Genomic DNA, 25806 nt, shown 5'->3' with positions numbered 1-25806 from the left:
CCGACTAAACGGCAGTTTATTCAAAATGAATGAATATTTCTTTGTATTCCGCATATAAAAATGATAAAATTATATAATTTTTTTGTAATAACTGTCCAATCAAAACATCAAATGAAACTAACCGTTTTTTCCGATTTGTCAAATTCCCAATCGTAATGCAAGTAACGGGTTCTGCAGAGTGCAGTGTACGGAGTATTTTCATTGGTCTTAGGTTTTCACATGACCAAAGAAAATACTTCATACGAATATAAAGGGGAGCTGCATCCTACTTTCATTTTAAATTGAGAATTTGACTAATCTGAAAAACGGTTCGTTACAGTTTCATATGATGTTCTTTCGATGGGGGTAGTGACCAATCAACGCGCCGAACACCCGTGCTGTGTAACGTATAAAAATGACTCTTTTGAAGATATGTTACCCATAACCTGTCCATGAACAATATGATCATTTTGTCTATCATATATCAATAGTGATTGTATGTTATATAACATAAAAAATCTTTTCACTATGCAACAAAGAGAAAAACTGAACGTTTTAAATAATACATTTGTGCATTTATAAGATTTGTTACTTTTGCGTTTAAAGAACTTTAGAAAAATAATTCATTGTGGTCTTTTACGTTTCCATAAAAAACTTGTTTTCCATCAGTAAATAGCGTGCTTTAAAATAAAAAAAAATGAAATGAGTTCAATATCTTGAAAAAGGAAGTATAAACAAACGATAACTAAATGGAAAATATGCTTGAAAACATTAGTACATGCAAATCTGAAAGGTCCTGTTATATCCTGTCTGAAATTTACCACAATGAGGGGCTGTTTTCAAAGTTTGCCTATTTTTAAAGGTAAATTGATTGATCTTGCAAAATATAAAATACTTTTACCGTGTAGTTTTTATTAGACTTTAAAAATATCTGGTATCATATTTGCTATTAAGTTTGGCATTATCTAGCAGATAAATACCTACAATAACAATATAATAAAAATGTTAAGAAAAAACTTTTTTCTTTCCCTAAGACTTATATGAGAAGCATAAATAATGTTAAAAAGAAAATAAAAGTATAAAAGAGTTGCCCCTTCTGGGGTTTGAACCAACTGATACTGGTTGCAAGTAATCGTCTAATGATTTTTTTTCATTTTTGAACATTTCTATACAGTGCTCAATTCGAATTGTCGAAACTGTAGACATGTCAAAATCTGACAATTTTATCTTTTCATTTAATGGTACAAAGTCGCGAATTCATCTCCAATTTTAAATATTTAGAGTGGTCTGTCGTCTTTAACAATACTATCAATATCTTCTTCAATATCGGTTTTAGTACAATTTTTGTTTGGTTAAATGATAAGGCACTTTGAAGATATCTCTAAATCCTGATAATTATTAAATAGTTGAGACATGTATAAACACTAAGTCTGTTTGCTAAGGGTATGTTAAGATAATTGCATTGCAGATGAACAGTTGTCATGTTCATGTTCAAACAAGATATTTATATTCAATAAACACAAATAAAATGATTTGGGTGCAGTAGCGGTAAAAAATGTTTTCCCAAGGTTGTTTATGACTATTTTCAGAGTTTACACACTCATGACAAGATAGTAACAGAAACTTTGCGACCGGTGGCAAACAAACAACATATCTTGTGTGTACCAATAAAGCATAGTTTATGTGTCGTTTGTTCAATAAAAACAAAATGTTGCTCATTCAAATGGTTCCATTTTTCTAAACGAAAATATATATAGATGTACTCAGCACAAAAATAAATTCTAGAGAATTACGAATATTATAATCAAAATTAAGAAGTCGCTAAACTTAAAGTAATGGTAGGTTACTATCAATACGTAAACAAGAATATTAATATTTGAATTACTCATGTGTGCCTAATATTTTTGTATTTGCTTTGATACAAAATCATAGGATTAGTAGTTATTCTAACAAATACATGCACCGTACATACATTTGTTTGTGAAACAAGCTCTTTTTAACTTATTTAACCCTTACCTAACTAAATATCTCAAATGAACGTGTCCATCTTTCAATCTGGACATAAGCATTTATCAATTTTAGGGAAAATGTCTGAAAAGCGAACAGCGCTTGCCATTATCAGAAAGCTTGGATATGTCAGCTGGTCTTGGTCATCACTGGTCGCATGGGTAGACTCGGTTGCCTGGAGCAGAATAAAGGTAAATCATATTGCGAGTAAGTTCTAAGAGCTGAGAAATGCAAATGTCACCCCGAGTGTTTTAGCAATGTCGTGACTCAAAAACTTCTCCAGAAGCTCATGACGACAATATCTCTTTTAAAAAAGGCAAAAACTTTATCAAAAGATGACCACATGTTACGGCGTCAGATTTGTGATTTAAAATATACTTTAAAAGAATTCTACAATATGTCACAGACATATAGAAGAATGGACAATAGGTGTGGACATGGCCATGGCGGTCAAATATAAACTTCACAAACTGCTCAAACCAATGTCACTCGAAACATTTAATACAAAAAAACTTAATAACTTTAAATGCACATTTAAGATTTAAACGCATTTTGAAATCATTTTCAAGGCCACCAGGCAGTCATTTCGAAATTTTCCCCGACTTTTATCAAATAATGTCAGAGGGCTGAAATACTTGATTTTTGAAGTGGTTCATTTAAGGCATGTTATGGGACCAGCTTAAAAAGTCACGTGACAACTGTTAAGGTAGAATTATAAGAAATGTTCATCATTCGAATTGTTAGACGTAACAAGGTGTCAGTATGTTTCTGTTTGTTCTTATCCTCGTTTTATTCCAACTGGCAGGTAAAATTTTGTTTTTATGAACTTATTCTTTCAGCTTCTTTCTGTTTGGTGTTTTAGTTTATAAATAGCTTGTAGCAGATATATCAACTATCAATTTAAAACAAAACTGAAGTTTACGTTACAAAAACTGATGAAGTTGTCTTTTATAAATTTAAACAATATTATTTAAGGGTCTACAATAGCGGATTGCAAACACACTATAAATAACCAGACTTGCAAAGCTACAACCAACAATAGCACCTGTGTAACAGCGGCGGAGAATGGAACTGAATTAACCTGGTTTGACATGCAGGCTAAATGTTCCGAGAATAATGGAAGCTTGGTACATTCTGAAGACAGTATCACTAAAACACAACTACTACTAAACAACTCGAGTGGGAACTTTACATATATTCGGACAGGCTTATTGATGTCCATAGACAATGATAATAAAACATTTTGGAGAGACCCAAAACAAAGTAAGTGTTTAACACTTTATTTATAACTTTATATTGCAATATCTTCTGATTCAGCTGCGGTAGACCATTTGAGAAAGGTATATGTCCTGTTTTATAATCAAGTTTTAAAGTTCTAAAGTAGATCTGCATGTATTTGTTTTAGTTCAAGACAATACTTACCTGAGAAAAGAAGACTAATGTAATATAATATTTCAACAGGTTATCTTTAAGAAGCGCATCTCAGTGTTAAATATACATATAGATAGTTAAGAAAGTTTCGATAGCATCATTGGACGTAACGTATAGAAACTCTATAAATACTTACGGAATACCGTTAGGGCAATCGTTGTTATACTTTTTAATCCAGAGAGCGACAATGCGACAGTGCGATAGTGCGATGACGACAATGCGATAGTGCGGTGGCTACAATGCGATAACGCGATGACGACAGTACGATAATGCAACAGCGCGATGGCGACAATGAGATAGTGCGTTGTAGCATTGTCGTTATGGCATTTTGGCACTGTCGTCATCGCGTTATCCAACAGTTGTCATCGGCACTATTGTATTGTCGCCATCGCGTTATCGCATTGTCGACTTTCACCTTCCGGTATGATTGGATGACTTTAAACTGCTAACGAATCAGCACTTTTATAAATAGATTTTTAGGGGGGAGTCCTTTCTCTTTTTTTTTTTTTTTTTTTTTTTTTTTTAGTATACTAAAAACGTCTGCATAAAATTATCTATTGATAATAAATAACATTTTATATCCAAAGATAGGGGAAATCCTTTAAGCGTTATACATACGCGGAAAATGTTATAACTTGCGCAAAGCTTTAATATAGTCGAAAGATTTCAGATGAAAATGATGTTATGTTGACATTTAAAAGATGCGAAAATGTAAAATCATTGCTTATTACTTACATAAAAAGATTTTGAATAACTATATTCATAGATCATATTGAAAAATATGCACAAAAATAAATTTTGTAATGGAGAATGATAATGATGATTATGTAAATTTGAACAGTCTGTGTAAAATACCAAAATGTACAAAATGAAAAACTCCTTATTTTAACTGGCCAGAAGTATATAATTTTTTTCTGGACAAATACAGGGATAGTCCATTAATAAATCTAACTGGTCAAAACTGGTCACAATAAAATACTGCTAAAATCTATTAAATTGTAATTGGTCATCAGTGATTTTATTGTTTAGTAGATGTAGAATTTGTTATTTACTGACATTGTTAATTTACGTGAAAACATAATTTTCTCTGTATACGTAATAGTGGTCAGCAATTTTCACTATAAGTTTAACTGGTCAGCATATTCTAAAATATTGGTGGGCATAGTGAGACAAGGTTTTTCAATGTTGAAGAACACATCTATCTTGCTATATATCCATTATATTTATTCCGGAAAAGTACTTTCTGATGTTTTTTTAGGGGAAACATGCAAAGTTCGAATAAACGACTACCTGCTAATAGGTAGTTGGGGATTACCAGCAAGTAGGTAATTGGTTATTCGATAATCAAACTACCAACCACCTAACCAAATTGACGGTCCTTGTACTATATACATTTAGGTTTTTATCAATATCTAAGATGGGACCCTTTGTGGTGTTGCTTTTATATTTCTTTAAGATAGTAAATAAATATAATTAAATAAAATAAATCGCTGGCCAGTTAAGATTTACTAGATTCTGTGTCTACCTGTTTCATATAAAGTCAAAGTGATTTTAGCTCAACAACGAGAAACTGCTGATGCATATAGGAAAATGATATTTGCCGTGTTTTATAATGTTAGTAAATATTACATTTTGAAATTGTTTTGTGGTTTATGTCATATATTCTGTTTATACTATATGATCAGCAGATTTAACGTACTGTGCGTCATGCGAAAAAAATGGTGATCAGTTAAACGTATAGTAGAATCTGCTGACTAGTTTAACATATAAAGGACTCTGCTGATCAGTTAAACTTAAAGTGAAAATTGCTGACCAATTGTTTTAGATATATAGAGAAAAAATTATGTCTAGACGTAAATTTATTATTTTTACAATGTTAGTAAATATAATAAATTCCAAAATTCTATCATGAAAAACACTAAGTAATCCAGAGGGCGACAATGCTACAGTGCGATAGTGCGTTGACGACAATACGATAGTGCGATGACGACAGTGCGAAAGTGCGATGGCTACCGTCGATAACGCGATGACGACAGTACGATCATGTGACAGTGCGATAACGCGATGGCGACAGTACGATACCGCGACGACTTAGTAACTCGTGGCCACGACATAGTATATCGTGCGCACGAGATAAATAAAAACACACACATGTCACCTTTGTGCCACCGTACATTGGTCAATTACCTGAATCATCTTCTACTTCTGTTGTTTTTTTTTTTTTTTGGGGGGGGGCAAAAGAATAGTTACAGAAGTTTAGTATGTATTTTTTTATTTTGTCAAAATACTTATTTGTTCACATTTTACTACCTTTAAGACAAATGATTTAAAATTCAGCGTCTCTTTCTTCAGGTGATTGGCATTTTACATATTATAAAATCATTGTTAAAACGTTATTAAACTCATGTATGCCATTTCTAAAGAAAATATATTTTTGTTCCTTAGAGAAAATAAGCCTTCAAAATTATCGTTAACAGAGCTGCAACATTTACGACATACCTCATATTTCAGAACCAATATGCGGTAACGTTAATACCAGTGTTTGTTTATCGGATGCAAATGAGACACTGTGTCAATCTGTTGGATGTTGCTGGCTTAACGTATCCTGCCAGTATCCTGCAGGTAAGTAAGTAAAACATAAGATTCTTTTCTATTTCATGTGAACGTTTAGCTCCTGCACCATTAGATTTCAGTGCTACATTGGTACTTTAGTTGACAGTGCTTCCCTGTATCTTAGCTCACAGTGCTTCCAAATACATTTGTTGACAGTACGTCCGTCCTGTAAAGAAGTTTACAATGGTTCCTCGGTACATCAGCCCATTCTTCTTCCTTTGTACACTAGTTAACAGTGTTCCCTCGTGGTACATAAGCTCAAGTTCTCCCCCAGTTTATTTTTAATTGCTTCCTTGATACACTAGTTCAAAGTGCTCCACTAATACACTAGCTCTAGTTTACAGTGATTACCTATTACATTATTGCACTTTGCTTCCCCTGTATATTAGTCCACAGTGTTTGCCTGATAAATTAGAACACAGCGCTTCCCTGGTACAATAGTTCACAATGTTCACCTAGTACACTAGTTCACAGACCTTCCCTGGTACACTTATTCACAGTCCTTGCCTGGTACACTAGTATGGTGGCTGATTTGGAACACTTTTGTGCGTCGTGTTGTCGCTAGCTTTCTTCTTGTCGTCCTGTCACTAACAAAGCAAACAAAGCAAACCAAACGGCGCGTTCTCGTGCGGCGTGTTGTCGCGATGTCACATTGTCGCTCGGCTCGAATCAAAAGATTGGCTATTGTATATATATAAGAAAAGGGACAGTGCGACATCGCGACAACACGCCGCATAACAACGCGCCGTTTGGTGTGCTTCGTTAGCGACAGGACGACAAGACGACAGTGCGGCAACGTGCTTCGCTAGTGACAAGATGACAAGACAAAAAGGCGATAACCATATAGATTGTGTTGTCGCTAATGACAACGCAACGCGCAAAGTGTACCGAATCAGCCACCATACACTAGTTTACAGTGTTTGCCAGGTAAACTAGTTCATAGTGCTTCATTGGTGCAGCAGTTTAAAGTGCTTCCCTGGTACACTTATTCACAGTGTTTGCCTGGTACACTAGTTAACAGTGTTTGCCTGGTACACTAGTAAACAGTGTTTGCCTGGTACACTAGTTAACAGTCCTGCCCTGATACACTAGTTTACATTGATTTCCTTGGTTCATAAATTAACAGTGATTATATGGTTCATTAGTTCATAGTGCTTTCATCCGAAAAGAAACTATCAGTAAATGAAGATTGTAAGTGCGTGCGTGTCAAGTTTTCTTTTCTTAATATCATATAAAAAGAGGCATAAAGCTGCAGTATTGTCACACAAACGATATAATAATAATAACTTTTATAATGAAGTATACGGCAACATTTCTCTCTCAATTAAGTTTTTTAGTCCTTATTTGACCCACTGGAAGGTTAAAGACAGTAACAAGAAATGTGTGACAAAACTATTTTCCCATAATGACATTTGTTGTTCTAAATTAACTCGGGGAATGTCTCCGATTTGGAATGAATGACAATTGATATTATATTTCATATATGAATGGTAATTCTTAAGATGAACCCTTAGAAGTTCATGAGAATTACAATATCATTTCTTTTCTCCAGAAAATCAAAATGTGACGGAGTACAAAGAGATACAAGTATATGGTACACCTGTAAACAGACAGTGCGTCGGTTTCAATAGAGATCCAAAAAGCAATAATTGGACTGTCACAGCTTATGACTGTTTTGAAACTGGTAATGATACCACTGGGTTCGTTTGTGAATATGGTAAGGATTTATGGATTATGATGTTTTTTTGTTATTGTTCTTGTTTTCCTCCACAGTTTCACACTGGCCATAGCTTGGCAAAAAAACTTTTTTGTCATTTATTTTACAAACAGGCAATAATATTTTCCCAATTTTCCAAATAATGGTTAATTTGTGAAAGTATCATTCATTCGATGTGATGCCGTAGTATTATGGGGTCGTTTTGCACATATTTGTATGTGTTTTAACCAAAATTAGGCAAAAGTGGCGTCCCCTCATCAAACTGTAGAGAAGTGTCTGCATAAACGGCAATGAATTGCACCGTGTCCGTGTAATAGGTTGAAAGAGTACATATGTGCGCTCCAGTCTCACTGAGTGTTTCCAGTAAAACATTAAATCATAAAACAAAATTCAGTCATATACTTACCGACAACAGCAAACGGCCATGTTTTATCCATCGCTTCTGCGATGAATACTCCACCGCCGCTGCGATAGACCCACCGCTTCTGCGAAAGCTATGGCCAGTGTGAGTATGTCGAAACTCAACAAATAACCCATTCAGTTTCTTAGTTTCTTTCGTCATTGATGAAAATGAATCATTCGTAAATATATATGTGATCATACATTAGATAACTCACTTTTATAATTAATACAATAAATGTATTTTTCTCACATTCCAATACGTTCAAATTTTTTGTGGGGAATAATTAATCGGTCAACAAATGCTATTTTGCAGAATGCGCCGATATAGGAATTACACCTGGGGACAAAGGACAAAATAGGAATGGAGCAAGTTTAATCTTGATTAATCTAGAGGTAATAATAAGAGTTGGTTATGGATATGTTGTTCTCAATCAACTGTAAGATTCTTTTTACGGAAACAATATTAACGAAATGGCATATCAAGTTATGCGATTGGTGCATTTTGAACAGTTTCTTTGTGTAACTTAAATTCTTTTATGGAGTTTTAGTAGCAGTATGAGCTGTTTCAGTAGCTGTTTCAATAGCAGTCTGAACTGTTTCAATAGCATATGAGCTGTTTAATTTTAAAATATTCAAGTATTATACAACGTATCTAAAACGTTCCTTACACTAAGAGTTGTTCACTCACCTGAGCACTAATTGCACAAAAGTTATTTTTGTGATCGCATGATGTTCGCCTTCTGATGTTATCCATTTTTTTAAATTGTCTTCTCACAAGTCACACGGTAGATTAAGGAAAAAATCATTAGGGTGTATTTGTATGTCACATGAATATATGGCGTTTTACATAGTGTTTTATTCATCCTTACCTATTATTCGCATTGTTATTAATTTTTACTATGTAAACAAAGGGTCAAGCTATTAAATATCATCCTGGGACAGTACGTAGGAGATGAACAAGACGGTTATTACTAATGGTTTCAAAATGTTGCACATGTAGGTCACCATAGCTAAAATTGAATTTAGAACTTATATCGTTAAAATCTTCGTTGCAGAAAATACAATTCTAAAGGCTTATAAGTTGGCTATATTTAGATGTATAAATCATGCCCCTTTGTACAAAATTGACCTTTCCTGGATGTCGCTTTCAAACTACAATGCAAAGAGCTGAGATGTTTGGCATTTGCACTATCTTGTGCTCTTCTACAAAAGTCATATGAAGAATGTCCCTTGTGTAAAAAATGACCCCACTCATAAGCTTTACTTAATTGACATAAACTGATAAATTTAATAGGTTTAACAGTCTTCGTGATTGAAACTGCTTTGTTTTATGTTTATTTCATGTTTTGTAATCGTTTTTAACTTTTGATTAAATATAGCCGATTAACCAAAGTTAAAGTGTTAATGTGAAATACTGCAATTATATTGAACAAAAAGAATTACAAACACTGATTCATACTGGCTTTTGACTCGTAACTTTGAAATAGTTAAGTTGTTGAATATCACCCCATTATGAATCTGTCTTTCTTCTGAAATCATGTCTAGTAATTTTATTTTCTATTGCAGATAATGGGTTTACTGATCCTGACATGGGTAATGCCATGGAATCGACTGGGATATCTTCTATAGAGACTGTCACTTATTTTTACAGAGCATCCTAACTAGATGAAGATAAATCATGCTACACTATATCAGTGTGTATGTGTTAGTCTGAAAACGTTAGATTTGCTGAAGAGAGTATTAAACTTATCTTGTAAATGAACCGCGACTTCTTGATAAAACTTTCGAAATGGAACATGTTATATAATTACATAGTATAATTATATAAAATACCTTGTTTTATGCACCTTGTTGGTTTTTATCCACCGTATGCATGTATATATATATGATTTTTTTTAAAAAGAAAACGGAAACATTGCTAAGCGTTTGTTTAATCTTTACCCAATTGTACAAACTCACACCGTACAATCAAATGGGCAGACAGCTGTTCCAGTGTCCACAGCTGTACCAGTGTATACATGTCGGTGCGGGGAATACAATTGACGTACGGTAAGTATTCATCTATTTTTAACATATTCCAACTGTATTCGAGTAAATCAATGTTATGGATTCATAGTCAACATCCAAAGGAGCATGCTAACAAATTTCTGGCCCTGTGCAAGCTTTACTTCACATGAATTTTGACTGAAAATAACCACACTATCCGATGAGATGCGGTATTTTTAGTTTGAAGTCACAAAAACTTATATTTTTTCATGAAAATTAATCCTTTTTTCTTACGATTCGTAAACGTCAACATTTCGTCATTAAATATTCCAAACCATACCTTCAAAAAAGCTTTTCTGTTAAAGTTATAAGGTATTTAAGTTTGAGTGTCATCAAAATTTTAGTAACGTCATCAGCTGTTCGCCTCTTTTTAATGATAACATCGACAGCAATTCATCGGCAAGAACGAATAACGCTGAAAGCTGTTCAAAGAAACAATTACATGTATTAACAACATCGCTTTTGCCATATAGTAACTAGGAAAGAGTAAAACTTTTTTTGTTAATTTAGACGAATATTACTTTATTCATGATTTTTTCTAATTATATTATTTTCATTATTACTTTCTATTATTTGTTATATCTTAGCTTACAGACCTTGATCTCCATTTACCACACTGTATTTCAATATCAAAGGTAGCAAAATCTATAAAAGGGACTCCACTTAGGTTTTTTGACATGACGGGACTGGAAATAATTTTTTGAGATTATTTCTTCATTTGATGTAGATCTATACTAATAAATTATGTGCAAAATTTCCGATCATTACCTTGCTCCTTTTTTCCAGAATATTATAATAGTGAAAAAATGACCCAAAATTGAAAAGTGTTTTTAAAAACGCTTTTCACTCAGACTGAGAATAGCACAAACATATGATTTTCAATGTATTTCTCCTATATTTCTTGGTTACATTTTATTAATATTTATGTTTTAGTGCTCATGTTTTTTATGTGAAAAAAATAAAATTTCATGTTTTTAGGCTTATAAACCTCAGTGGAGTTCCTGTAATAGGTTTACGAAATGTTTAAGTCAAAAGGCAAGGCAAATTTAACGCTTAATATGAATATTCAGTCTTGTAAATGAAGGCCTCCATCAAGTGTTCTAATAAATAAAGGCATATATTGAACAAGTCCTATGCAGTGAATGGCTGTGTAACCCGAGATATGAAAGTGCATGGAAAAACATGTTGTTATTTATCCTCGAAATCTGTTTTAATGTATAGTGCAATAGAAATAATAACCATTCTAAAAAAATATTTAGATTCTTTTTTTTCATGAATCATTTTATATGGCAGACATCTCGGCTTACACATCCATTTACTGCATGGGACATGTCTACTATATGCCATTATTTATGATAACGCTTGATGGATTTAGTTATAATACAGAGAATTCGTTAAATTTGCCTTTACTTTCTTTGAATTTAACATTTCAGAAACATATTAATAGATCTTACTACCTTTTTATATTATAATAATAATAATAAAAAATATCTTTATTTAAAGAAGGTTATACATTAATAACATACAATAACAATCATATATATCTTATTTCCAATGTGGCCTTCTGAAATAGAAAACAACAACAACAACAACAACAACAGGATATGCATAGGAAGAAAAATGAATGTATAATATGTAATTTTTAGAATATTACAACTCATATACTTTCTACAGATAATTTGTTTTAACATATACGTATATTGCATCATTCGTTCGTTCGTTCGTTCGTTCGTTCGTTCATTCGTTCGTTAATTAATTCATTCATTCATTCATTCATTCATTCATTCATTAATTCATTCATTCTTTCACTCATTCATTCACTCACTCACTCATTCATTCATATGAACGATATCAATATTGAAATACAGTGCGGTAAATGGAGATATAGGCCTCTCAGCTAAGATACAACAAATTAAAGAAAGTAATAATAACAATAATATAATTAGAAAGTATCATGAATAAAGTAATATTTCAAATGAACAAAAAAGTTTTACTTTTTGATAGTTACTGTAGCACAAAAGCGCTGAAAATATTGTTTCTTTGAACAGCTTTCAGCGTTATTCATCCTTGCCGATGAAATGCTGTCGATGTTATCATTAAAAAGTGGCGAACAGCTGATGACGTTACTAAAATTTTGATGACACTCAAACTTAAATACCTTATAACTTTAACAGAAAAGCTTTTTTGAAGGTATGGTTTGGAATATTTAATGACAAAATGTTGACGTGTACGAATCGTAAGAAAAAAGGATTAATTATCATGAGAAAATATAAGTTTTTGTGACTTCAAACTAAAAATACCGCATCTCATCGGGTAGTATGGTTATTTTCAGTCAAAATTCATGTGAAGTAAAGCTTGCACAGGGCCAGAAATTTGTAAGCATGCTCCTTTGGATGTTGACTATGAATCCATAACATTGATTTACTCGAACACAGTTTGGATATGTTAAAAATAGATGAGTACTTATCGTACGTCAATTGTATTCCCCGCGCCGACATGTATATACTGGTACAGCTGTGGACGCTGGAACAGCTGTCTGCCCATTTGATTGTACGGTGTGAAACTGTACATTGTAATGCCGCATAACAGTGCTACAGTGCTATCGCATAAATGTTATCGTTCGTATCGATTTATTCAGGGAATAGACATAAACACATACAATGTTATCACATAAATCAACTTGCATGTATATAAAAATACACACATAAATGCAACAAAAATAATAATTATTGTAAGATTAATTAATGCGTATGTTCTCTGTTACCCTAGGATTGCCCATTAAGCTAAAAGCTTATTTCTAATGGGGTCCATTTACTGTAAAATTATCACACTCATTTACATAATAATAAATGAATTATAAAGAATTTAAAATAAATGACAATGACGTTAATATAATGATTTCCGACTTTTTAGCTCACCTGAGCATGCTCAGGGTGAGCTTTTAGGATCGATGATTGTCCGTCGTCCGTCGTCCGTCCGTCGTCCGTCCGTCGTCCGTTCACATTTTGTTGTTAACACTCTAGCGGTCGCATTTTTGCCTCAATCATCATCAAACTTGGTCAGGATGCTTATCTAGTTGATAGCTCGGATGAGTTCGAACATGGGTCATCTCGGATGAAAACTAGGTCACAAGAGCTAAAAATAAAAAAAACCTTGTTAACACTCTAGAGGTCACATTTTTGCCTCAATCATCATCAAACTTGGTCAGGATGTTTGTCTAGGTGATAGCTCGGATGAGTTCGAACATGGGTTATCTCGGATGAAAAAGTAGGTCACCGGAGCTAAAAATAGAAAAACCTTGTTAACACTCCAGCGGTCACAATTTTGCCTCAATCATCATCAAACTTGGTCAGGATGCTTATCTAGTTGATAGCTAGAATGAGTTCGAACATGGTTCATCTCGGATGAAAAACTAGGTCACAAGAGCTAAAAATAGAAAAACCTTGTTAACACTCTAGCGGTCACAATTTTGCCTCAATCATCATCAAACTTGGTCAGGATGTTTGTCTAGTTGATAGCTTGGATGAGTTTGAACATTGGTCATCTCGAATGAAAAACTAGGTCACAGGAGCTAAAAATAAAAAAAAATCTTGTTAACACTCTAGTGGCTACTGTTTTGATCCAAATATCCTGTAAATTGGTCTGAAAGTTTGTTTTGATGATTTCTAAGACAAGTTAGAACATGGGTCATCTTGGATGAAAAACTAGGTCACACCTCCCAAATATTGAAAAACCTTGTTAACATTCTAGTGGTCACATTTTCGACTCAATTATCATCAAACTTGGTCAGGATGCTTGTCTAGGTAATTGCTCGGATGAGTTCGAAATCGCATGTGAAACTAGGTCACCGGAGCTAAAAATAGAAAAATCTTGTTAACACTCTAGTTGCTACTGTTTTGATCCATGTATCCTGGAAATTGGTCTGAAAGTTTGTTTTGATGATTTCTAGGTCAAGTTTGAATATGGGTCACCTGGGTAAAAAACTAGGTCACACTGCTCAAATATGGATAATCCTTGTTAACACTGTAGTGGTCACATTTTTGACTCACCTGTCACGAGACTTGGTCAGAATGCTTGTCTAGATAATTTTTTGGATGAGTTTGATGGGTCAGGTGAGCGATCTAGGGCCATCATGGCCCTCTTGTTAATTTAGCGACCACGTTTACTCATAAGGCAGATATGGTACGGAACTGTGTCTTTTTGCTGCGAAAAGAGCGTATTCTTAAATCATTTATTATACTGAGTTACATTTTTACACTATATCAGACACCTGAGTTATCTTGCGTACACTGATGTTATGTTAAATTGTTTGAATTAACATTAACTTCAAACGTTTCCCTTTCGTTGCCCTGGTAACTAAAGATTTAAGCTGGTAAGTACAATTGCTAGCTGTTTCTGACACGAACATGTAAGCTTACCGAGCACAAAGGGACTGTGAAGATTGTTATAATGCGAATCAAAAGGCGTAATTACGCAAAACAAAATGCGTAGTAACGCGAATAAAGGCGTATTAACACAAATAAAGACTTAATAAAGCGAATAAAGGCGTTATAACGCGAATCAAAAGGCGCATTTTTGCAAAACAAGAGACATGAAAACGCGAATAAAGGCGTTGTTACACGAACAAAATCGTTATATCACGAATCAAAACCGTAATTACACGAAACAAAAGGCGAAGTTACGCAAATAAAGGCGTAGTAACGCGAGCCAAAAGACGTAATAACGCAAAACAAAAGGTGTAATAATGCAAAACAAGTTTTTAATAAAGCCAAAAATATTGAGCTATCTACATGCATTTACGATAAATGAAATATCATACTTGAATAAATACCTTAAAATTGCGAGGTCTACATGTTTTGTGCCAACGAAACTTAACCAGAACTATCACTAAATGTGATTAATACACCCGCAAGACTGCTTCGGAAATGAGGAAGTTACAAGTAACAAAATACCTTGTAAAAGAATTGAAATAGAGTTGTGGGCAATTAAAGATAGTTGTGGTTTTTGTATGTTGCATTTCCTTACAATATGGTTGACCATTGATGAAGTTTTATTGAATTACTCTGTAATAAATCCAGAAAGAGTTACGCTTCTTGAGCACTGCACTTCGTCTCATTGCGCTTGACCATTGTATGAAGTTGCATTGAATTCTAAACATTAGTTTTAAGTTATGCACCGGACAAGGAAAAGAAACAAAGGACAACAACTCTACAAATACTGAAGATGGAGTTATGGTTATTGTACACTGCACTTCCTCTCATTTCGCTTGACCATTGTATGAAGTTATGTTGAATTCCAACTACTAGTTTTCAAGTTATGCACTGGACAAAAAAGTAATAAAGGGCAATAACTGTAATTAGTCAAAATAGAGTTATGCTTCTTCTGCACTGCACTTCATCTCACTGCCCTTGACCATTGTATGAAGTTTCATTGAATTCTAAACATTAATTTTCAAGTTATGCACTGGACATTAAAAAGTAACAAAGGGCAAAAACTCTTAAATGAGTCAAGAAAGAGTTATGGTTTCTGGGCACTGCGCTTCCTCTCAATATACTTGACCATTGTATGAAATTGTATTGAATTCCAAATAGTACTTTTCAAGTTATGCTCTGGACAAGAAAAAAACAATGGAAAAGTAACAAAGGGCAGTAACTCAATAATTACTCTAGACAGAGTTATGGTTCTTGTGCACTGCACTTCCTCTTAATGTGCTTGACGATTGTATGAAGTTGTATTGAATTCCAACTAGTAGTTTTCAAGTTATGCTCCGGACAAGGAAAAGTAACAAAGGGCAATAACTCTGTAATTAGTCAAGATGGAGTTATGGTTCTTGTGCACTGCACTTCCTCTCAATGTGCTTGATCATTGTATTAAGTTGTATTGAATTCCAACCATTAGTCTTCCAGTTATGCTCCGGACAAAAATAAGCAATGGAAAAGTAACAAAGGGCAATAACTCTGTAATTACTTTAGATAGAGTTATGGTTCTTGTGTTCTGCACTTCCTCTTATTGTGCTTGACCATTGTATGAAGTTGTTTTGAATTCCAAGCAGTAGTTTTCAAGTTATGCCCCGGACAAGGAAAAGTAACAAAGGGCAATAACTCTATAATGAGTCATGATGGAGTTATGGTTCTTGTGCACTGCACTTTCTCTCAATGTGTTTGACCATTGTATGAAGTTATATTGAATTCCAACCATTAGTCTTCAAGTTATGGTCTGGACAAAAGAAAGCAATTGAAAAGTAACAAAGGGCAAGAACTCTGAAACTACTTTAGATAGAGTTATGATTCTTGTGCACTGCACTTCCCCTCATTGTGCTTGACCATTGTATGAAGTTGTTTTGAATTCCAACTAGTAGTTCCGGACAAGAAAAAGTAACAAAGGCAATAACTCTATAATAAGTGAAGATAGAGTTATGGTTCTTGTCACTGCACTTTCTCTCAATGTGCTTGACTATTGTATGAAGTTGTATTGAATTTCAACCATTAGTCTTCAAGTTATGCTGCGGACAAGGAAAATGCAACGGACGTCTGGACCGACCGACCGACCAACCGACTGACCGACCGACCAACCAACCGACCAACCACCGGGAGACTCCTATATACCCACCTCACCCAAACTTCGTTTCGGGGGTATAAAAATCCACCACAGTAAACATACATTTTGGTACAGAGTATTCCAAGCAGGTTAAAACATTGAATTCCAATTGAATTATGCTTTTTGTTGACAATTCATGTCTGTAAAATATGCAATTCTAACTCAATTTCATCTGTTTGGAGTACTTTTTATACATGACAAGCAGCAAAATGCATGTTTACTCGTATTGGATATGGTAGTTTTGTTGGATTGTATAATATTTTTCTTTGTCCATGGGAGATTATTTTATGATAAATTAACCATTATTCGCGATACAAATGAACCGAAAGCCTATGGTCGATAACAGTAAACTTTTCAGGAAATGTTTGAAATGACGTTTCAGACAAAAGGCGGTAATACATGTATACCATATGCTACCTCTGTCGACGATTGGAATTTTACGATTATTTCGAAAATTGTAGGAATTGACCACGAAGGATGCATGCCTGAGCGGTTAGTTTTTTGCATCAAATCTTTTTAGTGATGTGAAATAAAGAGTTTGTTATACATCGTTGAGTACCATATTAGACTCGAGCTCTACACAGCTGCCAAACCTATATTGGACTCTAATTACGCCTCGTATTATATTGGTTTAACGCCTAAGTGGTCAAAAATATTTCGTTATAATATTCAACAATAATAAGACTGAATATATTTATTACAAAGTTATCTAAAAGTATATGTATGACCCAATTGAGATAGAAGAGTATGTAGCACGAATGGCAGAATTGGTAAAAAAATGTCTTTCAAATGCGTATTATGGATAAAAAATTTGGTTCCATTTGTTTCTTATCACTCATACGAACGACAACATACTAATAATGATACTTATTATAATAATAATGATAATGATAATAAAACATTGTTCAATAAAAGGACTGCATTTCTTCAACTTATATGTGTTCTGACATCGCATGAAGATAACAAAATTACCTGTGTCAATTTATTTCAAGATTTTATATCTTTTTAAGATTTCTATAAGTGTGGCAATGTGAATAAACAAGAATATTAAAGTTTATTTTCTACGATGATTTAGTTGTTATGGTGAGGTGATTATCAGTTATAGCATCATAAACAGCAGCGCTTTTGTCACATAGTATTGTTTGACATTTTGTAAATGGATTTTCTGAAGTTCTTTAAGATGTATTTGCTTGTTGCAATACTCGTTGTTTTGTGTCCAATAGGTAATATATTTTTAATATCTTGTTTGTCGATAATGTCTTCATTTAAGTTTTACATACAATTTCATATACTTTATATAAAAGCATGTACATGTAAAATGGTGCAAACAAATTTAACCATCTAATACATAGTATCTTGTGTGCGGCACTTAATTATCTCGTGCGCATAGTATCTCGTGCGCACCACTTAATTATCACGATTGCAAGACCTAGTAAGTCTTGCGCTCGACTTAGTCACTCGTGCGCACGTGATAAATAAAAACGCACATGTCACCTCGGTGCCACGTAAGATATTGTATTCTGCGATAAAATAAAAAGAATGAAAATAATTATGACAATAAGTTTGCTATCAATAAATATGGCATATTATTAAAAAAATATGTGGGTAACGGTAAAAATATCATCCCGAGGAAAATACTGTTACCCGAGGCGTAGCCTCGTAACAGTATTTTTACGAGGGATGATATTTTTACTGTTACTCACAAACCCATGTGTTATTTATTTTATTACCCCGAACAAAAATACTGAGATGATCTGAAATTGTCAACTAAATCTAACTGTAACACAAATAAACCAAGAGTAACAATAACTAAACTGTCCTTACCTTTTAAGTTTTAAGTGTACTTTAGGCCTACTTGAGAAGTTTTCTTTTTCTTTTATTCTTTAAGCAAATAAGCTAGGTTTTATTTAGAAAACAATACACTAACCCATTTACACGGTTATGATCTGTGAAATCTGATCTTTCTGTTTCCAGAATATTCTTAGCATGGTTTTTGACAAAATGACGATGATATCCTATGTCTGTCCACCATATCTGTAACGTTCACTGATTAAAATTGTTAAATAATCCTTTGTTGCATGCTTAAATCGTCTGCATGTTCCAGTTTGACACACAATTATTTACATTGCAATTACTTCCGTTGAAAACGGATGTTCACTTTTTGACTATTCAACAAAAAGATATTTTATACGCGAAAAGCACACCAGGGTGCAAACAACTAAATTTTATGAGTGTCATAGTTACTCCAGAGAAGAAATTGATGTCCTATCGGGGTTTAACGTTGAAAATAAGAATGAATCGAGAAAAAAATGGCGGCCATTTTATTTCATTTTATTTAGAAAATAGACCACGTGACCAGATTTTATACTGTTAAAAATACTGTTACCTATGTAACAGTACAAAATTCTTAGTCACGTGGTACACTTGCATTAACAGTAAAAATAACTCCCAGAGGCCTATGGGAAATTAGCATTACGAAAAAAGTGAGGGGTAATAATTATATACTGTTACTCATTTTTTTTATTTTCACATATAATTTATATACATGTATTTAAGACGAGGAACGGTAGAATAGCGATTAAAGTGTTTGCATTATCTTGTGTTGTTGTTAATTTGTGTGTGCATGAGCACGCGCGCGCGTGCATTCGTGCGTGTGGGTGTGTGCGTGCATGCATGCGTGCGTGAGTGCGTGCGTGCGTGCGTGTGTGTGTGTGTGTGCTTAGTTTAGTTTTTAGTTTATACAAATTTATTTTAGTTCGATTGTGTAGGAAGCTATAAGCTTATTGAAACACTCTCGAATCCGTTCCTTGAACCAACTAGTACTAAGCAATGAATGTAAAGTTTCTTGCTCAAGGAAACAACAGCTTGCCCCTGATAGGGTTTGAACCCACGCTGTCAGCAATCCTTAGATTACTAGTCTGACGCGTTAACCACTCGGTCATGCTGCCACTTTTAGTGAATACGACATATAAAAGACGGTCACTTAAAGTTTTTTAATCGAAATTTAAACTTTTTTTCCTCAAATTTAGGTAACGTTTTAGTATGATACTGTCTGTTACTGAACTTAAAACCTCCGACAAGTGCGATTGAATAATTATCTATTTATACTCCCAAATCTTGTAGAAGTAGTTGTGTTCCTTATGTGGTCAATTTATGTTTTGTTAAATCACTGGATTGGTGTTTGGTTATATTAACAAGAGACCTTTTAACAAGCACTGGCTTTTTTTGGAAATGTTCAACATTATCAAATGATACAACTGCAAGGTTTTATATGTACATATGTTACTTACTAGCCTCAAAGGTAATGTGATTAAGTTTGAAGCTGAAGGTTAGAGGTCCGATTGTAGCTCAGAACATAAATATTTACATTTTGATAAATTACGGAAATAAATGTATGAGCTATTTTTTTATATTATCATAAAATAGAATGAAGATGACAAAACAAACATAGTACAAAATAAACAAATCATGCAGCTGACCGACCTCTCAAATAATCAAAAGAAACTTGTCGGTCTCTCGAGACAACTTCTGTAATTTAGTGCTCGCCAATTTTTTTAAGCCAATCACCGACGAGGATTTTTCAAATTTTCAGGTTTCAAATCTTAATAGAACAGATTTTATATAAACTGGACGTTTTATATTATAAAACGCAAGTGGGCGGAGCACTAAGCCGGTTAGAGTGCATATTGGATGTTCTTCGTAAATAAGAAAGCTACAGTCGCTTCGCAAGCTCCGCTCCTTTTTAGCTTTCTTATTTACGAAGAACACCCAATATGCACTCTAACCTATACATAACCCAAAAAACCTAATTACTTTATAACACTTTATAAACCAGGAATGTCCCTTATAAAGCTAAATATTTACATATATTTGTTCAAATTTCTACGTAATCTACTGAGCAATTTTTTTTCTTGTGAAGAGAAGAATTCATATATTTATGAAGAGTGTTTGTAAAACTTGCAAAATCCATAAATAAAAATTATTACTTCTAGCCATTGATATTTTACCGCTGAAAAATAAATTTATCAGTTTTAAAATCCTACCGTATTACTGTGGTATAGTTATGCGACATATTTGTTACTGATAAGAATACTTTATGATATATTATAACATCTTTAATTTAACAAGTTAACACTGATAACAAAATCATCAATCGATACATTTTGATATATCTTTGGTTTTCTAACTACTCGCGAATTTGAGGGTAAGAAAGTAAACGAAAATGAACCTTAAGTATTTCTGTCTGGTTTCACTTTTTGTTAAAGGTACGTAAAATGTATTAATTATTCATTAGGAAAGGAACATTGTTTAAAGTAATAATAAATATTGTAAGTTATAATCTGAAAATATCTATTATCTTATGCTCGAAATTTTTTGTGTAATTGTTTTTAGATATTTAATATATATTTTATTCAAGTTCTGATATGTATAGTATTTTATGAGATGAGTATATCCATGCGCGGTGAAATCAAAATATGTACGAATAAAGATTTCTATGAACTATTAATTGTTTAATAAACTTTGCAGAGTGGAAGATTTATGCTTATTCTACTAAATTTATACCATGTCCACATTTCATACATATACATTTAGTTATAATCATTTAACGTAAAAACATATTAAATGCAGTTGCATGTCAAAGTTGCATAGCACCGAAAGGAAGCAGATGTATCCCAATCGGGAGACCACCGGCATCCTGTATAACGAAAATTGAGAATGGCACGAGTTTAACGTGGTTCCACATGCAGGAAAATTGTGTTAAAAATAAAGGGAGACTGATATGGCTTAGAGATGATTTCAATACTAGTAATTTAGCAGCCACGGAAACAACGTTAACTGGCGGAAACTTTAGCAAAACAGATTTTCTTGTGATTGGACTTCTACACTCAATGAAAGGAGATGATTTGAATTTCTGGAGGAACCCTCATGACAGTGAGTTACTATTTATGTCAGAATAATCATCCGATAATGTAAATTCTTACACTGTTATGTAATAAGTTAGTTTATCAATAAGTCAACGAACTTGTGGTAATTTTTTCCATAAGCTATCGAGAAATACACATATCATGTGTCATTTATGTTATGAAAGTGAAATCAGAAAAATGTATCTTAAACTTTTCAAAGTCTTTTTATCACGTAAGAATAATTAAATTATAAGATAATCATGAATCTTCGAGTATGATGTTCAGTTTGTAGCTTTACAGTTTGTAATCATCAAGCGGCCATGTCTCTTTCAATTTGCTTTTGTAAGTACTCAACAGTTTGAAACTAAATATAAAATTATACAACATGGTTATCCAGGAATTTGGAATTGACTTAAGAGTAATGTGTTCTCTTTTGCACCAAGTGTGAACCGTTCTGATAAAATACTGAACAAAAAAAAATGTTAACTACGTGCAAACTATACAATGTTACACCTATATACACGTGAGGTAATTCTTAAAAACGCCTTAAATGGAAAATCGGTCAGCGTATCCTATGATATTAGTCCGGTCGGCTCAATGAACACAAAATTGAGTTTCATGTGCACATGAAGGATTGGCAGATTTCTATACCGAAATATTGCTATAGCCGTCAATCTACTGGAAAGAAAACATTTAAATTTAAGTTTATTTTTAGAAAGTTTATATCAGATAGCCATGGGCATGCTTGAGGAGGCTGGGCTTCCAACTGCGGAGGCGGCAGCTCGAGTTTAGAAAAGTTAAAAGAGTATCTTCATTCAGAACAAGCGACGAAAGGTTATCCTTATTTCAGTTAATATACTAATAAAATCACAAAGTTGCCGTGATCATGGAGTGAAACAAACCATCAATAGACCTAATGGATTACTATAACATCAAAGATAATTAACTATCATAGCGCCATCTCAGTATGATCTATACAAAATGATTTGAGAGTGCCAATTAAATTTGATACAGGAATGTATGAAGCTTGTTGGAGAATACATGCTGAAAAGTCTGTTATATAACGTTTAATCTCTGTTTGGTAGATGATACACTGTCTTGTGGAACAGAAGACACGGCTTTATGTTTGCAATCACCTGCAACAGAGAAACAGTGTAACATAATAGGATGTTGTTGGCTACACGGAAAATGCCAATATCCAGGTATATATATTAAACTGTCCGAATGTTTGTCGTACACGGTCAAAACATAATCAATTACCAATAATGTTTTAAATCCAAAACAAAAACTAAGTAAATGTTATGGAGGCTTGTGGACAGTGTAGTTCTTGATAGCAATTAAATGCAACATACATTTTTTATATACAATGTATATATATTATATGTGTGTGATTAAATCCACTGTTAAACTAATATATACATACAACTTGACAAATTAAATTTAAAATTCAATATTGTTATATGAATGTTTAAGAGTTTAAAATTCATTATGACAGAGTAAAACAAACAATATTTTAGAGCGTCAATGGCTGTCTGAGAAAACCGGAAGTGACGTCATAGATACAACAGCAATCTCTGGGGGTTCAGACAGAAGTTGCGTTGGACTACAAAAGAGCGGCAAGGATTGGTCATTCAAAGCATTTAGCTGTTCTTCACCGCCGGCTTCAAATACAGGATATGTCTGTGAATACAGTAAATATTTCCGAATTACAAAATATACTATATTATAAATAAATAGGTTTTTTATCAGTTTACGATATGAATAGATAACCCCAATGTCATAGAAAAAATTTAGGGCGTAACTATGTCTTTCTTTACTTTTTTCATAAGTAGCTTTAATTTCCTTATAAATTTATATTTCATTAAAACTGGTGCATACAAAATTATTCTTTCATTATGACCTTTTCTGTTAATATTCGATAGCAAATAGTTCTTCTTTGTCCATCTTAATATAGTTGCATATGGTCAAGTACTTTGTCAATATTAATAAAAAGATAATAAAGCTTACCCATACAATTTCGTTCTTATCTCACACTTAGGCATGAGACAAATATTTTAGTTTACATTTTACGGGAATTTAGTACATTTACAAAACAAAATACTTCTATATCTGATAGACACCAGTTAGTGTACATTTTTGTTTCATCTTAAACTTGCAGATCAAAATTCTTTCTAACAATTAAGAAAATATTTAAAAGTCAAAAATGAAGAATACAAATAGAAAGAGCATCGAAACAAGAGTCTATCTGATTTGTACGAGGGGACGAAGCCCGAGTGTGTTGATGCTCTTTCTCTTTTGTATCAAAGGCAAAAGTAAAAACACGTTCTCTGGCGTCGCAATATTAAACCCCAAGAAAAAACTAACAAATGTACGAGCATCTGAATATGATATTTCTATCGCTATCTCTTTCCCTGTCGCCCAAATAAGTAAACCCCAGAAAAATGAGCCAATCAACGAGCATACTCTTGGCAGACAGTGAGTGCGGGTTTATTAATGCTTGCACTCCAGTTAATGCACTGTGCATGTATTGGTAAACGATTTAACTCTGACACGTTTTCAATGGTAAAGTCTCCAAACTATGATTCCGCGCAGGAATCAAGCGGGAATAGTGATGCATGTATAACAATAATTATTTAATGCTATATATATTAGAGTGTCAGCCAGACTGGTCGAATAACGGATTGAAGAACGTGACATGGCCTAGGAGCGGCTCGACCGGAGTAAGTTCAACAGCGGCCTACTCCGACACTACTGGTCATGTGATAACGACCACCGATAGAAACAAGGCGGCAAAGGATTTCAACAATCAAGTGCGTCTTTTCATTTTTTGTTGCTGTTTTGTTGTTTTTTCACCACCGGCAGATGTAGTCTGGTCCCCTGCCTATAAAGATTCGAATATCACATACTGTTAGGGGCGGATAATCTAGACCACCTAAAATGCTACATATCAGCAACACATATCTGTGTAACCGTGGCATAATGAAAGTTTCAATACAAAACAAATGTGTTTGAAGAAATTGCCTTAAAATTATTTAATTTGGGGTAAGGCCATTCACATTTCTGAGTATTTACATTAATCGTAAGACACTTAACACGAAACGTCCTTGATATATTATTAATTGCAGCAATTAATCTAACCGTTTTTACTTCATAACTTGTATGCTTATATTTCTATATTTCAGGTGATGTCCACGATTTGCGGTTTAACTGTAATGCTAATGTGTTATATGAAGTTACCTTTCATGTAAAGTATAGGTAGTGTGGTATAGATTGACTGACCTACTTTGTTTTGATTTTCATTCTTAACATAACCTATTGAAAAAATAATATGTTTCATGCAGTTATAAAATAAGGCTTTAGTTTTCTGTGTTAAGTGGTCAAATCGTAATTTTACCAATCAAACAACTCGTAGCAATTTATCTGAAAGTATCAATACTTCCAGAGCGCTGATGTGTCTCCTTAAAGATAAACTGGCAGGTCGACGTGATTATATTTGATGAACAAAATCTTAAAAAGCTGATCTGTGGTGTGCTGATGTCATCTATCATTCTAAATGTGTTTATTTAACCGACTGTCTACATAGTAACTGATCTAATCTCAAATATTTTCCATATTACTGTAATGATTACAAGTTCATTTCTATATGTTGTCAAATGTTTTACAGCGTTTTTTCATAAAATATAAAAATATCATGCAATAAATTGAAAACAAAATTAACAGCTCCCACTGACAATGTGAATAAGTCAGGGAAGGCTCTTGTCAATGCGTATTAGCGGCTTTATAAATGTCAACAAAAGAAAATATGTAGAGTTAGTACAATGAAGCATCGACAACTCATTTACTTGGCCTTTCCTTTGAATATCTTGATTCAATGCATATATATATATAAATACGAAAATACGAAGGAAAACATAGTTTTTAGACAAAGCGACGCAAAAAATGTCTTTTTTTTTCATTTTACCCGTCCTATAATTTTTCGCGACGAAATTACAAACCTTCGACACAGTCAAATTTTGCCGATCCTTTTTTGTTCTTTCGCTTTTTCGCACAATTGCATTTTTTCGTGTTCCGGGGGGGGGGGGCTAAATTTCCCACTTTCGGGTTCCGTTT

General features: G+C 33.5%; 2 protein-coding genes across 3 annotated transcripts; both read left to right on the top strand.

Moving 5' to 3' along the window:
• The first annotated feature begins 2632 nt into the window (after window positions 1-2632).
• On the top strand, window positions 2633-10066 carry LOC132744130 (uncharacterized). Its single transcript, XM_060732748.1, has 6 exons — window positions 2633-2791; window positions 2962-3249; window positions 5929-6039; window positions 7583-7747; window positions 8463-8542; window positions 9716-10066. Exons 1-6 carry the CDS (start codon window positions 2749-2751, stop codon window positions 9776-9778), a joined length of 750 nt encoding a protein of 249 aa, XP_060588731.1. The 5' UTR covers window positions 2633-2748; the 3' UTR covers window positions 9779-10066.
• Window positions 10067-17847: 7781 nt separating this feature from the next.
• LOC132744127 (uncharacterized) lies at window positions 17848-25123 on the top strand. 2 transcript variants are annotated; one of them, XM_060732745.1, is made up of 6 exons: window positions 17848-18015; window positions 21422-21724; window positions 22782-22898; window positions 23214-23387; window positions 24349-24506; window positions 24879-25123. In XM_060732745.1, the coding sequence occupies exons 1-6, from the start codon at window positions 17949-17951 to the stop codon at window positions 24942-24944; spliced, it is 885 nt and encodes a 294-aa protein (XP_060588728.1). In that variant the 5' UTR covers window positions 17848-17948; the 3' UTR covers window positions 24945-25123. The 2 variants fall into 2 exon arrangements, with proteins under 2 accessions (XP_060588728.1, XP_060588729.1); XM_060732746.1 differs by lacking the exon at window positions 17848-18015 and adding an exon at window positions 20906-21057.
• The last annotated feature ends 683 nt before the right edge of the window (window positions 25124-25806 follow it).

This window comes from Ruditapes philippinarum, unplaced genomic scaffold (genome assembly GCF_026571515.1).
Source record: "Ruditapes philippinarum isolate M1 unplaced genomic scaffold, ASM2657151v2 ctg3009_1_1_1_1, whole genome shotgun sequence".
NCBI lineage: Eukaryota > Metazoa > Mollusca > Bivalvia > Venerida > Veneridae > Ruditapes > Ruditapes philippinarum.
The sequence above is the reverse complement of the archived record's forward strand: the minus strand, read 5'-3'. Positions and strand labels throughout refer to the sequence as shown.

Coding starts and splice junctions, on each gene's coding strand:
- LOC132744130 (XM_060732748.1), top strand. CDS start 2,749: ATGTTTCTGTTTGTTCTTATCCTCGTTTTATTCCAACTGGCAG. Junction 6,040..7,582: donor ATCCTGCCAGTATCCTGCAG/GTAAGTAAGTAA, acceptor TCTTTTCTCCAG/AAAATCAAAATGTGACGGAG. Junction 7,748..8,462: donor TGGGTTCGTTTGTGAATATG/GTAAGGATTTAT, acceptor GCTATTTTGCAG/AATGCGCCGATATAGGAATT.
- LOC132744127 (XM_060732745.1), top strand. CDS start 17,949: ATGGATTTTCTGAAGTTCTTTAAGATGTATTTGCTTGTTGCAATACTC. Junction 18,016..21,421: donor CGTTGTTTTGTGTCCAATAG/GTAATATATTTT, acceptor TATTAAATGCAG/TTGCATGTCAAAGTTGCATA. Junction 22,899..23,213: donor CGGAAAATGCCAATATCCAG/GTATATATATTA, acceptor ACAATATTTTAG/AGCGTCAATGGCTGTCTGAG.